This window comes from Pleurodeles waltl, chromosome 11 (assembly GCF_031143425.1).
Source record: "Pleurodeles waltl isolate 20211129_DDA chromosome 11, aPleWal1.hap1.20221129, whole genome shotgun sequence".
Lineage (NCBI taxonomy): Eukaryota > Metazoa > Chordata > Amphibia > Caudata > Salamandridae > Pleurodeles > Pleurodeles waltl.
The window spans coordinates 419,997,599-420,017,253 of record NC_090450.1 but is presented as its reverse complement, the minus strand read 5'-3'; the positions used below and the strand labels follow the sequence as shown (position 1 = coordinate 420,017,253).

The window sequence follows — 19,655 nt, the reverse complement described above, 5'->3', positions numbered from 1 at the left end:
GGATGGAGGCCTGCTGGGAACAGCAGACCTCCATGTCCGTGACTGCTTTTAAATAAAGCAGTTTTTTTTCCCCCAAGTGTAGCCCGTTTTCCTTAAAGGAAAACGAGCTGCACTTCGAAAAAAAAACCAAAACCTTTAGTTTCGGATTTTTTCAGGGCAGGTAGTGGTCCCTTGGACCACTGCCTGCTCTGAAAAAATATTTTTGGGTCCACTCACAAAGGGGAAGGGGTCCCATGGGGACCCCTTCCAGTTTGCGAGTGGGTTACCATCCACTTCAAGTGGATGGTAACTGCGACTCCATTTGCGACCGCGTACGCGGTCGCAAATGGAATTGCATACCACTGCGAGACGCAAATAGGAAAGGAACACCCCTTCCTATTTGCGAGTCGGAAATGCATTTTGCGAGTCGGTTCCGACTCGCAAAATGCATTTCTGCACAGCAAACACGTTTGCGACTCGCAAACGGCGATTTTCGCCGTTTGCGACTCGCAAACTGTTTGCTACATCTGGCCCTTAGTGAGGCACTTGCTCCTCGTGAGTCACATATCAGTACGACCTCCTGTTCCTGGCCTGAAAGCATACTGCATGAATTCAGTCCCTGGTGAATATCTCCCTGTACTGCTGCAATGATTTAACGTCAGAGTCCAGACAAACTGAACCAAGGGGGAATCTGAAGCAGTTTCTTTTTCTGCTAAATTTCTAAATACTCACCAGGGCCTTAAGTTTTTCAGCTGTTTAGCATCGTTGAATGGTTGTGTTCAACAAACATTCCTCAATCATTAGCCACAGCGTCAGCATATATTCTACTGCATCTGTCCAAAAAGAGGAGCATCTCAGTACCTGGCCTCTTCCAGTCTATCCCTTTGGCGCTGATCTGAGTTTTATTATTAACTTCACAAAATCCAGATAAGTTTACTTTATTTGGGAGATCTTGGAAACAAGCCATCCACTGGCTTTCCCGTCATTCCATTACTGCAAAACCCTAACATCAAGTCTTGGTGATTTAGTTAGATTGAAAGTCCCACAGAAGCATACAGATTAGATACATCTCTCCCCATAAATATGATGTAACTGAATGTGCCTTTCCTGGGATCAAGAATAAGGAAGTTATAACTCCCACAGATAACAGAGGAGCCCTGTACTACATCAAATAAAAGACTGTACTTTCTTATCTGAGAACTGCGGCAGGAGGTGTGGTAATAGACCTTCTCTTGTCCACATTGTGGGTAGCGCTCAATCTAAATGTTGACAGTACGAGCAGACACTTTGAATATTTAATGAAAAAGCAGGCAGTTCTTCATGTGATCTGCTTGGCCCTGTCTCACTCATAAGAGGTGCTCATTGTGACCAACCTCACTAACAAAATCATGACCACTTTCTCATGGTTGGGCGAGATCCCATTTACCTGTGAATTAAGTATTTGTACACAGGTTCGGTATGACCGTCTCACACCCTAAGAAAACAAACCCTCGTGAGACAGTAGTTTTGATTTATGGAGGTACTCCACCTTCATCAGTGAAACGTAATCTGGCTCCTCTTGAAGCAAGATCTTCTGACAAGTGGAGGGTTTTTGTAATTTCTTTCAGTCTCTGAACTTGAGTGCAGGATACCAGAGTAACTACTATTGCCCAGCTTGCCTCTGCTCAGACTAATCTGATATCCTGATAGATGGCAGAATGTCAGCATTTAGGTTTCAGAATAAGAGCAGGTGGCTTTTAATGTTGTTACTGGGATCTATACAAATAAATACCCCATTTGAGTTCTGTGGAAATTGCTAGGTCCTTCTCAAATATCTTATGGGATCTGGGGTCTAAACTGGCACATGCAGAGCAATTTGGTCATAAGCTATTGAAGTCTTTCTTATTCTCAATCAACGACTCGAAGGCACCATCTTGTTCACTTACTCATCTCTTTAAAGTGATTAAAAGGTCCATTTCCATTGGGCTTATCATGGCTTGGTAGGCCTTTAACACTGGGCGGCACGAATGCCCTCCATAATGGTTATCAAATTTCTTTAGACTCCCTACTGTCGTAAATGCTCTAATTTGTGTCATGACCAAATGATCCTTTCACCCCAAATCATGGAAGAACCATATCCCTAAATATTTTTATTTATTAACTCTCTCTAGCTTAATCTTGTTAATTTCCCAGCTCATTCTTCGTCTTTGCCTCCCTATGTGGAGCACTTTAGTTTCCTCCATGTTTATTTTTAGTTTTTTCCCCTTGCAGCAATCCCCCAAAATATCTAATTTCCTTTGAAGCCCAATTCCTGTTAGATCAAAAATCACTAAGTCATCTGCGTACAAAAAACAACTAATGTGTTTACCGTTCATATTTGGGCTAAACACATTTGTTTGGCCTAGGGCCTTAGGGAGATCTGCAAAGAACAGGGAAAACAATGTTGGTTCCAACATGCACCCTTGCCTTAGACCCTTTCTTATTTTTATTCACTTTGAAAGGGATCCTCCACTATCCAGTTCAACTTGGGCCCAATTATCCCTTTGGAGTTCCTGCAAAATTAAAAGCAGTTCATCAGGGATCCCATATTCTCTTAATATATCCCACACCAATGCTCAATCAACAGAGTCAAAAGCGGAGCTAAAATCAACAAAACAGCAATACAACACTCTGCTCAGCTCAATGGCTCTTCTTGCAATGGCCCACAGGTGGAAACAGTGGTCAGTTGTTGAGTGATTCTCCTTAAAACCTCCCTGTTCCTGTGGTATAATAGTGTTTCCTACAGCCCACTCATTTAAAATGCCCAGCAAAATTGCTTTCCCCTAAATCTTCTATTACACCCTTGGGATGAAGGGAATAATGGAAATGCATAGAGAAGACCCTAAGGTCAAGTTAGAGATAGGGCACCCACTCCTGGAAAATTCCCCTCTGATCAAAAGTTCGGAGGGAGAGAAGTTTTTGAGGAGGCAAATAGCTCCAGGAAAGGCCTAGCTTTTTCATTATCCACTGAAAAGCTTTCTTAGATGGATGTAATTATGTTGAGGAGGAAAACTGTGTAGCTGATCTGTCACCACATTTTTGCTTCCTGGAAGGTATGAGGTTTGAAGGGAAAGCAGATGGATCTCTGCCCCAGCAAAAAATGAGCTTCCTTGGCCAAAGAAGGAGCCCTTGTTCCCCTAGATAATTTGGGTATGATATAGTTACTATATCATCTGTGAAAATCAATAGCGCTAGTCCCTGGAGATGATGTGCAAACACCAGAAGAGCTTGCAAAATTGCTGCCTGCCTGAACCTGTGACCAGCATCCTTGCAACATGAAATCCCACAAGGAACCCATTTTTGATGATGCTCCGGAATCAGCCATCACTCTAGAGCTTAATGAAATGAAGGGGGAACTGAAATCAATGTCTTTAGCTGATTGGAACCCAGACTCCAGTACTCTAAGAGATGTTTCACTAGTCGTTTGATGTGAACTATTGCCTATGGAACTACAGCTGCCATGACTGGCATGAAGCTCTGAATGTGTACCAACTCTGAAATCTGAAATGTTGCCCTCTGGTGATTTAACAAGAATCTCAGTTTGTCTTGTAATCTTATTCTTTGATCCTTTTAAAGAAATACCAGATCTAAATCTGTTCTCAACAGAGTGCCAACAATCTGCCTTTTTTGCATAGGGCCACTTGAGATTTTGCTATGCCCAGGAGAAAGCTCAATTTTTTAAAACTACTACAGAATTTCAGAGTCTGATTCACAAAGAAAAGGAACAGAAATTAACCGACCATTTAAGTAAGGACATATTGAAAGCCCTTCAAATTGTGACAAAGCCACAACTGGTACCAATACCCTTGTGAATAACGTTGGTGCAGATGCAATCCTGAAGGGAAGAGCACCTAACTGGTGATGTTCTCCTCCACTGTAAATCTCAGACATCTAAGAGGTCATTACGACCTTGGCGGGCGACCGCCGTGCGGCCGCCAATGCAGCGGCACTCCTGCGGCCCCCATTCCGACATCCCCGCTGGGCCGGTGGGCGCAAAACAAGTTTGCGCCCGCCGGCCCAGCGGGGATGAGGTCGCAACATAGGAGCCGGCTCCTAATGGACCCTGCACCCATGCACCCTGCTATGCAGACAGTGAAAAGCTGGCCGGGGCCCTGTTAGGGCTGGCGGTAGGGGTGTCATAATCCCCAGGGTAGCGCTGCCCTGGCGGATTATCACTGCCGGGGCTAAAATGGCGGGAAACCGCCGGCCCCGGCGGTGCGACGGCGGCACTTCCACCGCGGTTGTAATAGGGCAGGAAGCACCGCCAGCCTGTTGGCGGTGCTTCCGTCATTTTAGCCCTGGTGGTCTCGGACCGCCAGGGTCAAAATGACCCCCTATGACTTTTCAGAAGAATATGAAAGAGAAAGTAGATCGAGAGTCACTAGAAAATTCCTTGTAGATATTAGAACAATGATGGCTGAAGATAGATCATTTTGAATGACATGTGCTTTACAAATTAGCAGATTTCTTTTAAATCAAAGATTAGATAAAAGTCTCCATCCAGATATGGAACCAAGAAAAGAATATAATACATTATGAGTTTCCTTTGAGCTTGAAAGCTCAGAACCCTAGCTCCTCGTTCTGGGACAGCCGAGAGAGTTTATTCCTTTACAAAGGGATTTTTCATGTAGCTGAAGCCAAAGAAAAGGTGTAACTCAGAACAGCGACTTGGCGGGAGGAAAAACAAAATTAATGGAATATCCAGATGCAACGATTTTCAAGACCCATCAGTCTTGAATTAATGGAATCCAAACTTACAGAGACTCGTAGAAATGATGAATACTACCTGAAACTTGACCAGAAGCATAGTTATTCTTTTTGAGTTTGTTGGATTCGCAGAATCTGGGACTGGGATTTGTTTGATGGTGCAGCCTCAGTGCTTGCCACGAAATGTCTTGGATTTTATCCTAACAGGTTGTAAGATATTGCCCTTTGTTAACATTTGAGTGCAGTCATTCAAGTCAGCACTGAATACTTTCAGCCCAAAGAAAGGCAGTTGATTAATCAGGATCCATTGACTGTCTTTCAATCTCCATGGCTTCATCCATAAATGGCATGTAGTTGTCAAGGCAGCCTTGGAAGCACTACTAGTAATCTATAATAGATCAAAAGTGGTATCTGAGTAAAGCAAATCGATCATGAGCGCTATAGTTCTCAAAAAAGAAGTAGGATCCTCTCCATCTTGCATGCTGTCAAGTGCATGAAAGTCTTTTAGTGCCGTTTCAGCACCATCCGCTGCATGAATTCAAAACTAAAATGATTGGAGGTTGCAGAAGAACAGTTCATAGCATCCTCAATTTTCTTGTTTCTGAATGAGGAAGAAGTACTGAAGCTAATGAACAAGGAGGGTTTATACTCAAAAAGACTGAATTTACTTTGGGTGTTTGGGGCGATTCTTCCTCAAATTCAGCCAGTTTATAACACTTTTCAAGAAAAGAGGGAAAGCTGGATTAAACAATATCTTCGCATTATGTCATCATAGTACCTTTAATTGTTTTATACAAGGGTAGGGAATCTTCCACTGGACATCAAGTTGTGGCTCCTGAAATCCCAACATTTATCTGATATGGACAATAACTTTGTGTGGCTCTGTGCCCTATTATATACATTCCTCCTCCATTAGGAAGCGAATCAAATTTCTATTTGTATCAGCATATTTAGCCAGCTTTTTGGAGTAGGGGTGCTGGCCTGATTCCTTAAACCAACAGCTACTGCATCCACAAATAAAACCTGAAGCTCTCTTCTTGAGATATCTTAGCATGTCTCCATCCGCAGCAGAAGGAACAAGCTTTTCAGAAACATGATGCCTCTTTTCGACACACTTTCTGCCTTTCATTAGGAATAGAAAGTGCTCAAAATGGTTTCACCACTAGAACTCTTGCTTATTAATTGTTGCATGACAACCTAGAAACCTTTTCTCACTCTACCACAGAAAGTGAAACTTGTATACATTGTTGACAAGCCTGATTCCAGCTTTTCAGCATTGCCTACTATAGTGAGGATATATAATAGCAAATTCCACCAAGTTGATATTTTCCTCCCAGCTGTGGGAGGATCGCGAGGAGCCAGAAGTGGGGAATCACGCCCGTTGCTTGCGCCCGTTGGGACCAGTTGGGGGCCTTGACCCTGGTACAGCTGGACAGCTGCAATGGAAAGAGGGGAAGATGCGGGAAGACGATGCCGCAAGGTCGCGAGGGGGCTAGGGAGCTGTATCGCGGCTTCGCAGCATCCTTTGCCTACTGTGACCCGGCACTGCTGCGAAGAGGAAGAGAAAAGACGGAGTAGGTTCACGCCTCACGCTTGCTTTGTGACTGCTTCATGTCTGCCTGTACCCACTGCCTATTGACTACTGATGGATGCCCGTGGTACCCCAGGTTCCCCAGGAGGGGCAGGTAGTGGGTAACGGGGCAGTGGCAAGGCAGTAAAGGCAGTAAATGCAGTAAAGGCTGAGGGAGCAGTAGCAGTAGTGGAGAGAGACAGCGTCAGTGCCGCATGGCACGGCAGGGGCGGTGGGACGAACACCCTGCTTTGCCCTGGTTCACCCTGGTTTGCCTGGTTGCCTGCTCAATCAATTAATTAATGCTAGCTTAATTATAATTAAGCAACTAGTGGGCTTCCAGTCCAGCCCTTATGCTCTGCGGTAGGCCTGCTAGCCGGTGCTAACCCCATAAGTGGCATAAGTGGCTCCATCCGTCCAGAGTCCTGAGATTTTCACCTGGGCCCGGAAGTACTGTAAAATCTGCAACCAGTATTGATCAAGCCGAGACAAGGAGACCTGGGAGTATTAAAGTAGGGCCTCGGAAGGAAAGGTATGGCTCAGAGCGTCAGGTTTTTGAGGTGGAGCGGAAGCGGCTGGCATTAGACCAGTGCAGCTTTCTTTTCTCAGGTGATCTGCCCTCACCAGTCCTTACCCAGGAGTCCCTTACAGTATTTATTGCAGTATACATTGCAGGCGGTAGACATACAACATACAGCATATAGACATACAACATACAGCATATAGCATGCCGGCGAACAAAGCTCTCACACGTGGTACTTGTGGCACAAAGAAGGGATCGAAGGCAGTTTTTAAAATAAAGGAAGTCCTGAATATGAATCATCCTCCGGGGGTAAAAGCTAGCAGTCAAGAAGGAGAAAATATACTCCAGACTTTGCAACAAGAGGATGCTCAGAGAGACAATGAAGAAAGATCTGCTGTAACCCCACTGGGGGCATCAATTAAAGAATTTGTGGGGAAATATTTTAAAAAGATCCCCAGTGTGACACAGGTGTCAAAGGGGAAAATTATTTTTGATTTTAATCAGAGTGAAACTGAACAGTCCATAAGGAATGACTCTCAGACCTTAGACTCGCTTCAGAGAGAGGATTTATTTCTGGGGGGGCAGAGGAGATTATTGGGGGGAGGCTCTCATTGAAACCTAGGCAGTTCTCCTTACTATGCCTATCATCCCAAGTAAGGGATAGCGCTCCGCTAGTGGAAAAATGGTTTTTTTTCTGTATTAGGTAGAAAGGAAGAGAAGGAGGGTTTTGGAGGGGCATCATAGGTCCAAGTAAAATGGATACACTCTTGCCGTCTTCTCCCTCGTTTAGGCAGCCAGCCCTTGCTTTAGATACCACTGCCGTACCTGCTGAATCCTTACTAGATGTAATGTTTCTAATGCAGAAAACCTTACAGGCTATCCTAGAGGTACAGATGGCAAACAATGGCTTGAGTAAAGTACTTAAAAATCAATTACAAGTAATAACGGAGCAATTGAAACAAATCCACAGCTGCATGCTGGTACTAATACAACCTGCGCTGGAGAAAAGGGATCAAGAGACAGGCACCCCAAATGAAAGTAGAGAAGGAGAGTTAGGAGACACAATAAAGTTAACAGAGTGTCCTTCAGTATATGTTTCTAAACAACCAATGCTACTGATAAAAAGGAGTCGCGGATTGGGAACGAGGGGACATAGACCCTACAGACCCTATCATAATCCCCAAAGAAGCAAGCAGAGTAAGCAAAGAAACACTGGGTGCAAAGGGCCCACAGAGAGAGGGGGGAATGTAGTTAGGGATAAGAAATTAAGACTAATCCAAGGACATGAGCGGGAAGTGGTTGCCCCAACTAGGGGGAGCACTCCGCAAAAGGCACTTAGTGTACCACATATAGAAGAGATTCAGCTAGTAAAAGGGAAGAAGTATTCTCAAAGAGTGGTAACGAAAGAAAGAAGGGAAAGAAGGGAAAAAAAGGAAGAGAATACTATTAGAAGAGTGGTAAAAAGGGGGAAAAGCGGAGAAGTAGATAATTCAGTTTGCCAGGAGAAGGGTAGGACTTTATCACCACAGAAAGGCCCTGGAATTAAGAGGAAATTGGACAGTCCAAAAGGAAGTAAGAGTAGATGGATATATTTGGAACCCTGGGGAAGGGAGATTGGGAGAAAACAGTGGAGAAAGCTAAAGCCCCTGAACCACAGACGCCTTCTAGAAGTTATGGCCTTGTGTCCAAGTTTATGCAAGATTGGGTTGGAGGACATAAAGCAAATAGGGTTTACTTTAAACCCGGAAGGGTCAGAGGTGACAAAGATTCTCTTTTACTCTGAATGTGTCAGACAATTGGTATTGCGAGCAGAGATGGAGTTAATGAAGGGGGGAATAAGATTGGTTCAATTAAGTGAACCAGAGCCAGGAAAGAATTAGTAGAGCCCTTAAGTGCCATGCAGGTCTGCTCCCCAACCAAGTGCGGTACAACTTTGCAGGTTGTAAAAATAAAAGAACGTATGTGGATGGTAATAAGGGCAGATTAGGAGTAACTATTGCCACAGAGTATAATGACCCAAAGTTGAGGAACCGCTTTGAGCCCCTTGTAAACCCCATTGATAATCACAGCGGGTGGGAGATGAGTGATGTGGACTAGGAATTAAGCGCTGCGCACAGCCATTTGATTTTTTCCTGGAACTTAGGAGGCTATAAAAAACACTTAAAACAAGATCTATTTAAAGGAGGGCTGGAAAAGTGTGATATAATGTGTTTCCAGGAAACCTGGTTGTGTGAAGAACCTGAACCAATAGATGGTTTTATGAGGCTATTTAGGGGTGCAACTCAGCAAGAGGGGGCCTAATAACGCTGACTTCATCAAGAATAGTGAATAGACTCACAGAGTTAAAAAACTAAATGGCGTTTGTTACTGGCGGGACAAGTAGACCTCTACTATAATATTGGAGGGTCCAGACAGCTCATGATAATTAACGTATATATACAACCAGGGATGAAACATGATTGTGATATCCAGCGGGGATTGTTTGAGGAAGATTTGGAAGTGATATGTACAGATAAAGCAAAACACTTGATCCCAATGCTGGGAGATTTTAACCATAAACTTGACCTGTATGTTAGCGATAAATTGTATAAGGAGCTGCTAGCAGCCACACAAATTCCGCATCGTATTTTTCCAACTGTAGAATGTATCGCCCGGGACTTGTCTTCAGTAAGAACCCTAGGATCTCTAGGTCTGTTCTGCATAAAAGGACATATGAAGACGGATCGCCCAGCAAAGCAAACCTTTCGAATAGGCAATCAGGAGTGCCCTATTGATTATGCCTTCATAAATACTTGCCATTTTGGAGAAGTATTAGACTTTGGAATTGACCACCTAGAGGGCAGCGATCATTGGCCTCTTTGGCTAACAATTGGGCTAGTAAACAATGCCCAGAGAGAAAGAGAAGGTAGAATATCCACGTAGGAGAACCACCCGAATTACAGAAAGTAGTTGTGAGAGAACAGGGCTGATTGCAGAGGCCCCGAAGTTTTTTGCCCCCATTTTCCACTTTTTGTTGGTGTTTTCCTGACTCTGATGGTGACCTGGGTACTGCTAACCAGTCCCAGGGCCTGTGCTCTGTGTAAAATCAGTATGCAAATTAGGCTAATTATAATTGGCTAAGTCAACCTACCTAGTTGTCCCCAGTATATGGTAGGGCATGTAGGTTTAGGGACCCCAGCATAGGCACTGCACCTGCTGAGGTGTCCAGTGTCATTTTAAAGGCAGGCCTGCGTTGCTGGCTGCTTTTAAGTTAAAGCTGTTTGCAAATTCGACTTTGGAATTAAAAGTAGTTCCAGAGTCTTAAACTACCTTATTTTTACATATAAGTCACACCTAAGGTTGCCCTATGTGTCCCTAGGGCTGGGTGCCATGTAACTATAAGCAGGGACCTTATACAAATAGTTTGATAAGCCCTGGTGAGGTAAAACAGCCAAATTTGTTTTCCCCTCATTGTGGTGAATAGACTCCATAGGCTAGAATGGGGAGACTTTATTTTAATTTTTAAAGTCCCCTTAAGTAACAGATACCAGAAGTTTGGCATCAAATTAATTGTTATAATAAGTCCCAAAACTTCCAGTTGTTGGATTTAATATAACTTGTTCAGGTAAAGAGTTTTAAACTTTACCTGTAAAGTTGCCAACTTCAGCCCTGCAGTGTTTTTGCTGCTGTGCTGTGATCGGCCAGCCTCTGACAGCCTGGCCAGACTGCCTTGATGAGGTGTGAAGTGGCCTGGCTCCACACAAAGAGATGTGCCTGGGGGAGGAGGTCTCCCCTCAGCAGATGGTGAAGCAGGAAGGGGAGGGCTGCCAAACTGGTCTTCAAAGGCAGAGAAGGACATTTGGAGCAACCCAGAAACACCCTCACATCCTGCAACCCCAATTAGGTGCCCCCTTGATTAGATTAGGAGAGGGGAGTGTTTATGATTTTTAGTTGGGTGGGTTCAGCCAGATGTAACCTCCAAAAATCACTTTCAGCCATGATGGATTTTTGAGGAATGTTGCTCCCTGGGATTGATTTTTTCCACACTTCCCAGGAAGGGGTCATCACAGGGGGAAGGACCCTGCCTCTGATTGGAGAACCAGAACCCCCCTGTTTTTCACCCAGGAGCAAGGATAACACTGGCAGACTTGCACCCACACCTCAGATCCCTATCAGATTCCAACAAGGAAGAAGGACTGCCCTGCTGGACCCCTGACCTACACCTGGACACTGCACTCTGGAGGACTGCACCAGCTGCACACTTGGGCTTCACCACTAAAAGGACTTTAGCTGTCTTCTACTGCTTCAAGAAAGCATTAAGTCTTTAAAAAATCATATCTCCGGTTCCCCTTATCTGATTTTATTCGTTTTGGTGTCATTTTAAAGATAAAAATCTAATCTATTTTTATAAATTGATTTTGGATTTTTAAACTGTTCCTGTGTTTTATTTAATTACTGTTTTGTGATATTTGAATGCTTTACACTCTGTCTCCTAAGTTAAGCCTTGTCGCGCGTTGCCAAGCTACCAAGGGTTGAGCTGGGTTTAATTTACTGAGACCTAACTGGACCTAAGTGGAGGTTAGTGGCCTATTCCTAAGTGTAGGTACTTACCTGCCCTTACCAATAACCCATTTTCTAACAGTAGTCTAAAAGTGCTTAATGAATTGACAGTATATTATAGAGATATCAGTACAGAGGAAGACCCAAATGATGCTTTTAAGGGATACAATAGGGGAATTGAGTTAATAGTTGATTGTTTAAAAGTAAAGCTAAAAACAACGCAGGAGAAAAAGACGAAGGGAGAAGTATACAGGGCCAATAAAAATACATGGTATAACCAGGAGTCTAGGAGCCACAAGTGGAAGGTGCAGAAATTAGAAAGGGAATTTAAGAAAAGACGCACTACAGAAGTAGAACAGAAGCTCCGTTTAGCAAAACAAGGTTATAAAACAATCTTAAGGCAGAGGAAAAGGGAGAATATAAATAGGAATTGGGAGGTAATTGTAGATGTGATAAGAATACAGGATATTAGGAGATTCTGGCAGTTAATAAGGTAGGGAAAAGCTACAGGAACTATGCAGTGTTTGGTTGGTGAAGATGACTGGAATAAACACTTGTGCACTGTACACAGAGGAATGGACATAGAGGGAGAATGTGGAGTTAATATGAAGATAGGTGGGGATGTAAGATCAGCTTTTTCCCTACAAAAGATAAAACAACCAGTTGCAGCGCTTAAACTAACTAAAGCTGCGGGCCCAGATAATTTTCCAGCAATGATAATAAAAAATAATATCGTCTGGTGGGCCAAATTCTTTTATGCTACGTTTCATAAAATTTTTGATCACCGTTGTTTCCCTGAGATTTGGAAGTGTGCCATTATTAGACCGACCTATAAAAAGGATGACGCAACACAACCAAAAAATGATTGCCTAGTTAGTTTATTAGATGTAGGCGAAAATGTTTTCACAAGGTTATTGCTGGGGGAAATTAAATCCTGGGCAGCGAAAAATGATTTGATAGAGCAAGGTGGTTTCAAGGAAGGTCACTTGACAATAGACCACTGTTTCAGTCTTTGGTCATTAGCAAAAAAGTCAATTGAAATGCGAGGAAATCTATTCTGCTGTTTTGACGATTTTCGTGCCGTGTTTGTTTTGGTGGTTATAAAACTGTTATGGGATATGTTAGAACGGTTGGGGGTTGATTCGGACCTATTATTTCTTCTTCAGTGTGTGCATTCACATAACTGGGCCCAAGTAATTTTAGATACGAGTGGTTCACTCATAAAGAAGATTCTTATAAGGAATGGCTTGCGCCAAGGTTGTGTCCTAGCCCCTTTATTATTTGCTATATTTTTATAAGACTAACCAGGCTTGCTAAAGGAGGCTAAAGGCTTATTCCCAAAAATGTACGGAGTTCATATCTCCTGTTTATTATATGTGGATGACCGGGTGATAGTTGATATGACGGAGCTAGGACTTCAAAGAAAATTAGATGTGTTTAACTCTTACAGTGATAAGGAAAAAAGTTGTAGTAAATATGGATAAAACGAAAATAATGGCAATAGGGATAAAGAAGAGTGTATTTACCTACTTTCTGGGAGGAGAAAAAGGCATGTAGTTTGACTCTGAATTAATATAGCAAGAATATTTTGACGCTCTAAAGAAAAGCTTTAACATCGGTATGGGGGTTAAAACAGTTTAGCAGTAAATATGGGGGGCCGTCCCTCCGTCCTGTGGTGTCTGTTTTTACTGCTATGGTACGCCCTCAATTCCAATATGGGGTGGAGGCCCTAACACTCTCTGGGAGGCAAAGTTGGGAGGCAGAAGAACGTAAATGCATAAAACGCATGCTATCGCTGCCGCCCTCAAGTATGATACAAGCTATAAGGGCGGAATGTCAAATGACAGCATTAACCTACCAGGGAATGCAGGCCGCGTCGATATTTTGGTGGAGCTTGAGAGAAGAGGGAATTTCTAAGATCGCAAGACTTTGTTAAACAGAAATAAAGAAAAGTGAGTTACACTGGGCATTACAAGTGAGAGGGCGGTTAGAAGAAATTGGTGTCCTCTTAGGCTTACCTGGAAACCAGTGGTGCAGAGAACAAATTCCTAAGCAGGTGCTGCGTACAATGGCAAATGAAAGGGAAAGAGAAGCAGATGTAGAGTACCTGGAGAGAAAAATCTCCACCCAGTTTATGGTAAGTGGGTGGAGGAATGCCGAAAATGTCTCTTATATAGAGGCCCTACCCAATCCAAGACTAAGAGATGCAGTGTTACAATTTAGAGTCGGGCTAAACCCCAGCTATATGGTCCCCAAAACAAAAACCATACTTAAGGATGATCAGGGTTTATGTACATGTGGCATAAAACAAAAATGCAGTGCCCAACATATTTTATTGGACTGTTGTTGGTTTTTAGAAGTGCGTAAGAAGTTTTAAAAACAATTTTTATGGACTATAATATTACAAATCGAGATCAAACGCTTAAGCTACTAGTAGACACGAGAATTTTAATGTAACGTTTGCGCTAGGCCGATTTTTAATTGAAATACGCAGGTTTTAGCAGGGCTTACAGGGCCGCCGTAAAATGTAGTATGTGAATCTTTGAACATGAGATGGTATTTTTGTTTAGATGAATTAAGAGTTTATAAATGTATTGTTTTTAAGTTAGATTGAATGATTGTAATACAGGATATTGGTCTTGTATAATATGTAGGTTTCAAGTAAAAGCACTGCTACTTTATTTAGCGTTGCGCCATATGTAAATTATATTAACTATGGTTTTATTAGAAATATAATTGAGTTAAGCGGGTTTGCACAATGTACCTTGTAAAATCAGCAGGAAATTGAAATTCGTATGTGGGTTAGGAAAATGTATTGATCTATGTTAGAGGGACATTGTAAATATGAAATGTTACGAATTAAGAACACTGTGTGGGAATACGTCATGTAACAGATTAACTCTATGAACTATTGTATAGTTACCCATGTTTTATACTTTTAAGGCTTTAAGCCAAATAAAGAGTTTATATACCCTCCCAGCTCTAGTTGTAGCACCTTAGCAAGGTGAAATTGTGAACTTCTCCCTCACCAAAGCTGCTTTGGTTCTGCTACAGCTTAGAGTGATTTCTTCTAATGCTGTGTGGTCTGCTAGAGCGAGGCAGACTTTAAAACATCTTTTTCTCCAACTATGGGGAAATAGGAAATATACGCTGGCCTTTTCCCCACCACCAAATGAACAGAACAGTGTCTGAAAACTGAATCAGTAACCTGACATAATTTATTATAAAAAGAAAAACTAAGCTAGCATAGAGAACAACATCTCTGAGGGAGACAGGAACAAGGTTATTGAGAGAGGGAAAGGTTGGAGGTTGTAAGGAGCAAGTGGAATATATTATAGAAAGAAAGGAAGGACATACTTTGAATTTAGAGGTATGTTTTTTTTTTTTAGTTAAAACTTAGGGGATACTAATCTAGTCAGGAGGTTTGGCCTCAATTATATAAGGACTGGGACGAGAAGATGGACACAGAGGCCATGTCAACAAACAGCGTTGTCAATGAGTGATATGTTGTAATGTCAAATAAGTGGGGCTGTCCTCTTTAGAGTGGTGCACAATTCATCCAAGGGGTCTCAAGAAATGTATTTGCCTACTAAGGTTGAAGTCTTCCCAAAACTACCTTTTTAATCTCCTTTCTTATTTGTTCCTCTTACTAAGGAATCTACCAATTGGTTAGAAATAGATGAAGGTCATTACGTAGGAGTTGGTTGATGTTTCCTTGATGGTGAGTCTGTTAATCTTATGCCAAGACTCTCTCATGGTACTCCTAGTCCAAGGTTTTCTCTTGGTATTCACCTATATCTCATTACACCAACACCCTCTTTTATGAAAGATGTGGTGATGGTGAGCATCCATGTAGAGAAATATCTGTAAACTGTATAAGAGCTCCTGTTAGCATTGATGTACATCATTTGATGCACACCTTTGAGGAGCACTTTTTAGTCCCGCAACAAGATGAAGGGTACAAATTAGATGTCCATAGTACAGAACCTTGCAATAGCATACTTGCGGGGAAGTAACCTTTTCATTTGACAGTTTCATGTGTTATCACTAGTGCCAGATTCAGTGGCATCATTGACAAGGTGTGAATTGGATTTGAGCATAAATTGCACCCACTTCCATCTGCAACGTGGCTTTAGTGCTGTTGAACGGTGAGCATGTAATGAATTTAATAAGGTACCTTTTTCCATCCAATCAAATCTGGAATCTACAGCTTAACTGGAAGGTGTGACTTACCAGAACTCACACATGCTCTATTGTATGTCGGTGATATCATGTCTGATTTCTCCACCAGGTCACAATCCAGACTCTCTGGAATATCAGGATTGTTGTGTTGGCAAAACAGGAGCATGACAACCGGATCAGCCATGTCTGCACTAGCTCAGTGAAGACCGGGATCGCCAACACACTTGGTAAGTGGAGAGAGAAGTGGAGTTTTTTAGAGTACTCCATGAGGGTGAGGGTGAGGGTTATTATTAATGTTGTGAAAGGACAAGGAGCTAGAAAGGCACAGTGAAGGTGAGTGACATTACCTGGACAACACTACTGTGTTGGGTCCTGAAGAATTAATGAGCATAAATAATATCACTAAACCGTGTGTATTAATGGCTGAATTGTCACAATCCCAACTACAGTCTGTCTATGGAAGAAGGATTTGCCACAATATGTTTTCTTATGCTCTGTCGGTCTTCGTAAACAAATGTAGTTTTTCCTCACCAAACCGAGCTGCTTTGTTATCAATCGTCCGCCTGTAGCTGGGCTGAGCTGCACTGAAATTAAAAGGGAAAGTCCTTAATTCCTTTGAAACAGCAAATATTACGTTTGCAACACCTAGTGTTTCAAAATGTTGCTATCGGTCTGTCCTGTAAAGCCCTTTTGTCTTATTTGTAAACCTCCCTTGTAGTTAAAAGTTGTCATCTGAGCACTATGATATCACCTTATCTCGGGTCGAGGCGTGGTTGCCAATGGTGCAGCAGGTGCAGTGTCTCCGGGACCCAGGGCCGTCAGTCACCTCTTGAACCCTGATAATTGCTGTATTTTAGTATGGCAACAGCAGTCAATATTCTATGTAAATATATACACTTTAGGACTCGTTTTAGGCCAATTAATCTTGTGACCCAGTGGTGAGACACCGTAGGACGAGATAACTGATCAATATGTCAAGCAATATATCAATAATGTCATCAATATTCACCACCACAATGCACTTTACTTTAGATAAAGACATTAATCAAATTGTCGGCGCAACCATGGCCTTTCAGCCATGAATAACCGCACCCTTGATAGAATTTTATGAATTTTATTCCCTATTGATTACAATCTACGAGCAGAAGAGTTAATCTCAATACCAGGAAGCATAAGAGCATAGTCACTATATGGCAACTGTGATAAGATTTCATTAATGCAAGAATCACAAACATAAGAACATAGCACGGCGTGCACATAGATCAGAATACAGCAAATATCATATACGTCTCAGTTCAGCATAGCGTAACATCAGTCGTTTGTCTATTTTGCGTCAGTTGAAGTGAACTCCTGTCCTAACCACTAATTAGCATCAGCATGTTGGGCTTCATGCAAAAACAATTTAGAACACCAATTTAGAAAACATCTAACTATGGTCTCTATCAAAATGAGCAGTTGGTACCTAGAAAGGGAAATCAAACAGACAAATTACAAATTGCATTGTCATAATTACCCTCCAAAGATTAGGTCAGCATGCAGGATCAGTCTTCGTCTTCAGGACATCAGTCAAAACGCCGTCAGTCTAAACTTTGTCTAGAGGACAGGGGACACTTCCCTCATAAGGAGGAGAAGTGTATAGGGGCAGTCTATGGGTGAGGATGGTTTAATAAGTCTCAAAGTCACCAAACAGAGTGACAGAGTTTCTGGATAAAATCAATAGCATTCCCTACCTAGTTCTTCTGACCCTTCTGTGACATGGGTTTTTATCCCTTTTTCGTAATACCTTCCACCAAAATTCTATTGGACATTTGCTATACCCCACTATCTTTAACCTATCAAATTATACATTAGGTAATTTTAATTGTCACCCCACGATAATTCATAACACTTTGATTGGTCTTCGTAATTGGCGTTTTCGGAGGTGGCACATCCGGAGGTTATTTCACAACTTGGCACGTCTTCTCGGGTCATGAGTTCCTTTGTCCATGGTTTAAACGTCCTTGTACATTACATTAATCTACATTTGTTTCAACTTCGTGTATAAACTCATACTAAAGCAGCAAGCATGCGGATGAGAACAGAATTGTACTGATACATTAAGTTGAAGAAAAGGAACATTTTGCAGGGTCATGGCCCTTTGTGACTCAGCACGCTGAAAAACAGAAAAAATGCTTTTAATATGAGAGCCAGGCAGCTAAAACCCAGAGCTTACGCTAACTTAAGGCCTATGAGATTTTCAATATAATGCAATATCATAATCGTTAATATAACTTGATTAACCATAGCATTAGTGATTCTATTAATGAGTTATTAGTTCACATATACATTGGTAGCCAGACACGTTATAGTCATAATTCAAAGGCACGTTTAAGCAAAATCACTATTATTGTCGTTTTCTATGCAACATTGTTAAGCATTGATATGAGCATTTCATTTTAATATATGTTATTTAAACTACGCTCTCTCAGGGGCATTTTCTTTGCTCCGCCAGTTTCCATTGCATCCTTGCTACCTAATTGCATCGGGGCTCAAATCCCTATTCTAAAAGTAGTTGTTTTTTTATTTTGGAGCTGGTAAAACTCTCCAACATGCAACATGTGAATCTTTAGAGCATTTTCATTCTGGGAAGGTCGAAGCTGAGGAATTTGTTTTTATTCTGATGCAGAACGAAGAGCTTTCTGGTGAAGAAAGGGTGGGCTTGATGTGCAAAACGTTTGCAAATAAGGCACCCCTGCCTTTGTCCATTCAACACTCCCAATTTGCTAGCACATAAGGGCATTGAGATTCGTAATTGGGATTCCTAGTGCAGTTTCCAGTGCACACATTGCAAACCACTGCAAGTGTCAGGAAAGGTGGCAGCAAAGGGACATTTGTCATCATGGAATGCACAGACGCTTTGCCACTGTTTAAGCAGTCACAAACTATGGAATAGTTCGTGACTTCCAAGGGAAAGTGCTAACCATTTGCACAGTGTAACCTGTCAATATCTAACAGTTTATATTTCGCGTGTCTACGCAGGCTGCAGATATTGAGAGGAGCAGACCGTGGTTCCGTGGACCACACTATGTTCTCCTCATTTGCCACTTTCTGGGACATGGTGACTCTTCCCTGTTAGGGGCTGTGGTCACAGTGGTGGTACATTGTCCATGCAATTGTCGGGGTGAACATTTGCGCCCCCTGAAGGCTTGACACAGCATTGGCTGCTTTTCACAATGAGGCGTGAAGTCGATTTCCATCAAGTTGACATTATTTAGCCAAGCAGTTTCTTTGCACTGTGATGGATTATATAACCCTTCGCAGTGGAGAGGGCGAGCCTGCTGGAGGTGCCACTCAAACCACTGTGCTGCGAACAAACAAAATGCGTGCACGGGCCTGCTATGTTTGGTGATCTTAGTAATGTCCGACAAGTATCCTTTGTCCTCAGCAGGACAGCATCCTCCGAAACAGAACCCAGACCCTATCATACTGTTCCCGCTTTTTTATAGTGCTTAATTTGAGCCGGTGGGGGCCACATGCACTGATTTCTGGGGGCCGGCACTTAGTTTTCCTCATCAGAGATTCCCCGAAAGTAAGACAGGGAAAACACACAAACGGGAAAAAAAGACGAAGGGATACTCTGAAAAACCGTCGCAGAGTGAGAAAGCAGAAACCACCACGGGTGTCTCTAGTGGTCCATTAAAGAGCCTGGGATGGATTTGGAACTAGCATCCTTGGTATTAAGTGGCTGACATTTAATAGCGCCGAATCCGGGTGTCTGAGCAGCGCTTTGGGCGCTGGAACTCATTATTTTAGAAATTAATCACTGCTCTTTAATAAGTGAGATATGAGACAATCACCGCTTAGCGCTGTGTGCGTGAAATATTTAGAGAAGCTGGCCAACAAGGGAGCTCCATGCCAGCTTGGAGGGAGGAAGCTCTGTGAGCTAAGACCAGAACCTGGGTGACCCCTCACGTACCTTGAGTTTATCCTGCAGCCATCAGAGAGCAGGGCCTCGAAAGCGTCTGTGCAACTGTTTTGCGCCTCTGGGGAAACGTAAAATCCTATTGCACCATTGTGAATGTAAATCATTTCCACGCCTGGAGGTTTTCTGAATCTACAAGGCCGACTTGCTGCTAAGATATCTACTTTATGTGACGC

At 42.6% G+C, this 19,655-nt stretch overlaps 1 protein-coding gene across 6 annotated transcripts in view; it reads left to right on the top strand.

Moving 5' to 3' along the window:
• INPP5D (inositol polyphosphate-5-phosphatase D) overlaps nt 1–19,655 on the top strand; it is a 662,897-nt gene that overhangs the window by 441,431 nt on the left and 201,811 nt on the right. For all 6 annotated transcript variants that reach the window (XM_069213774.1, XM_069213775.1, XM_069213773.1 and 3 more), the window contains one exon: nt 15,628–15,745. In XM_069213774.1, the coding sequence (XP_069069875.1) occupies nt 15,628–15,745 (118 nt within the window). The remainder of the gene's footprint in view (nt 1–15,627; nt 15,746–19,655) is intronic.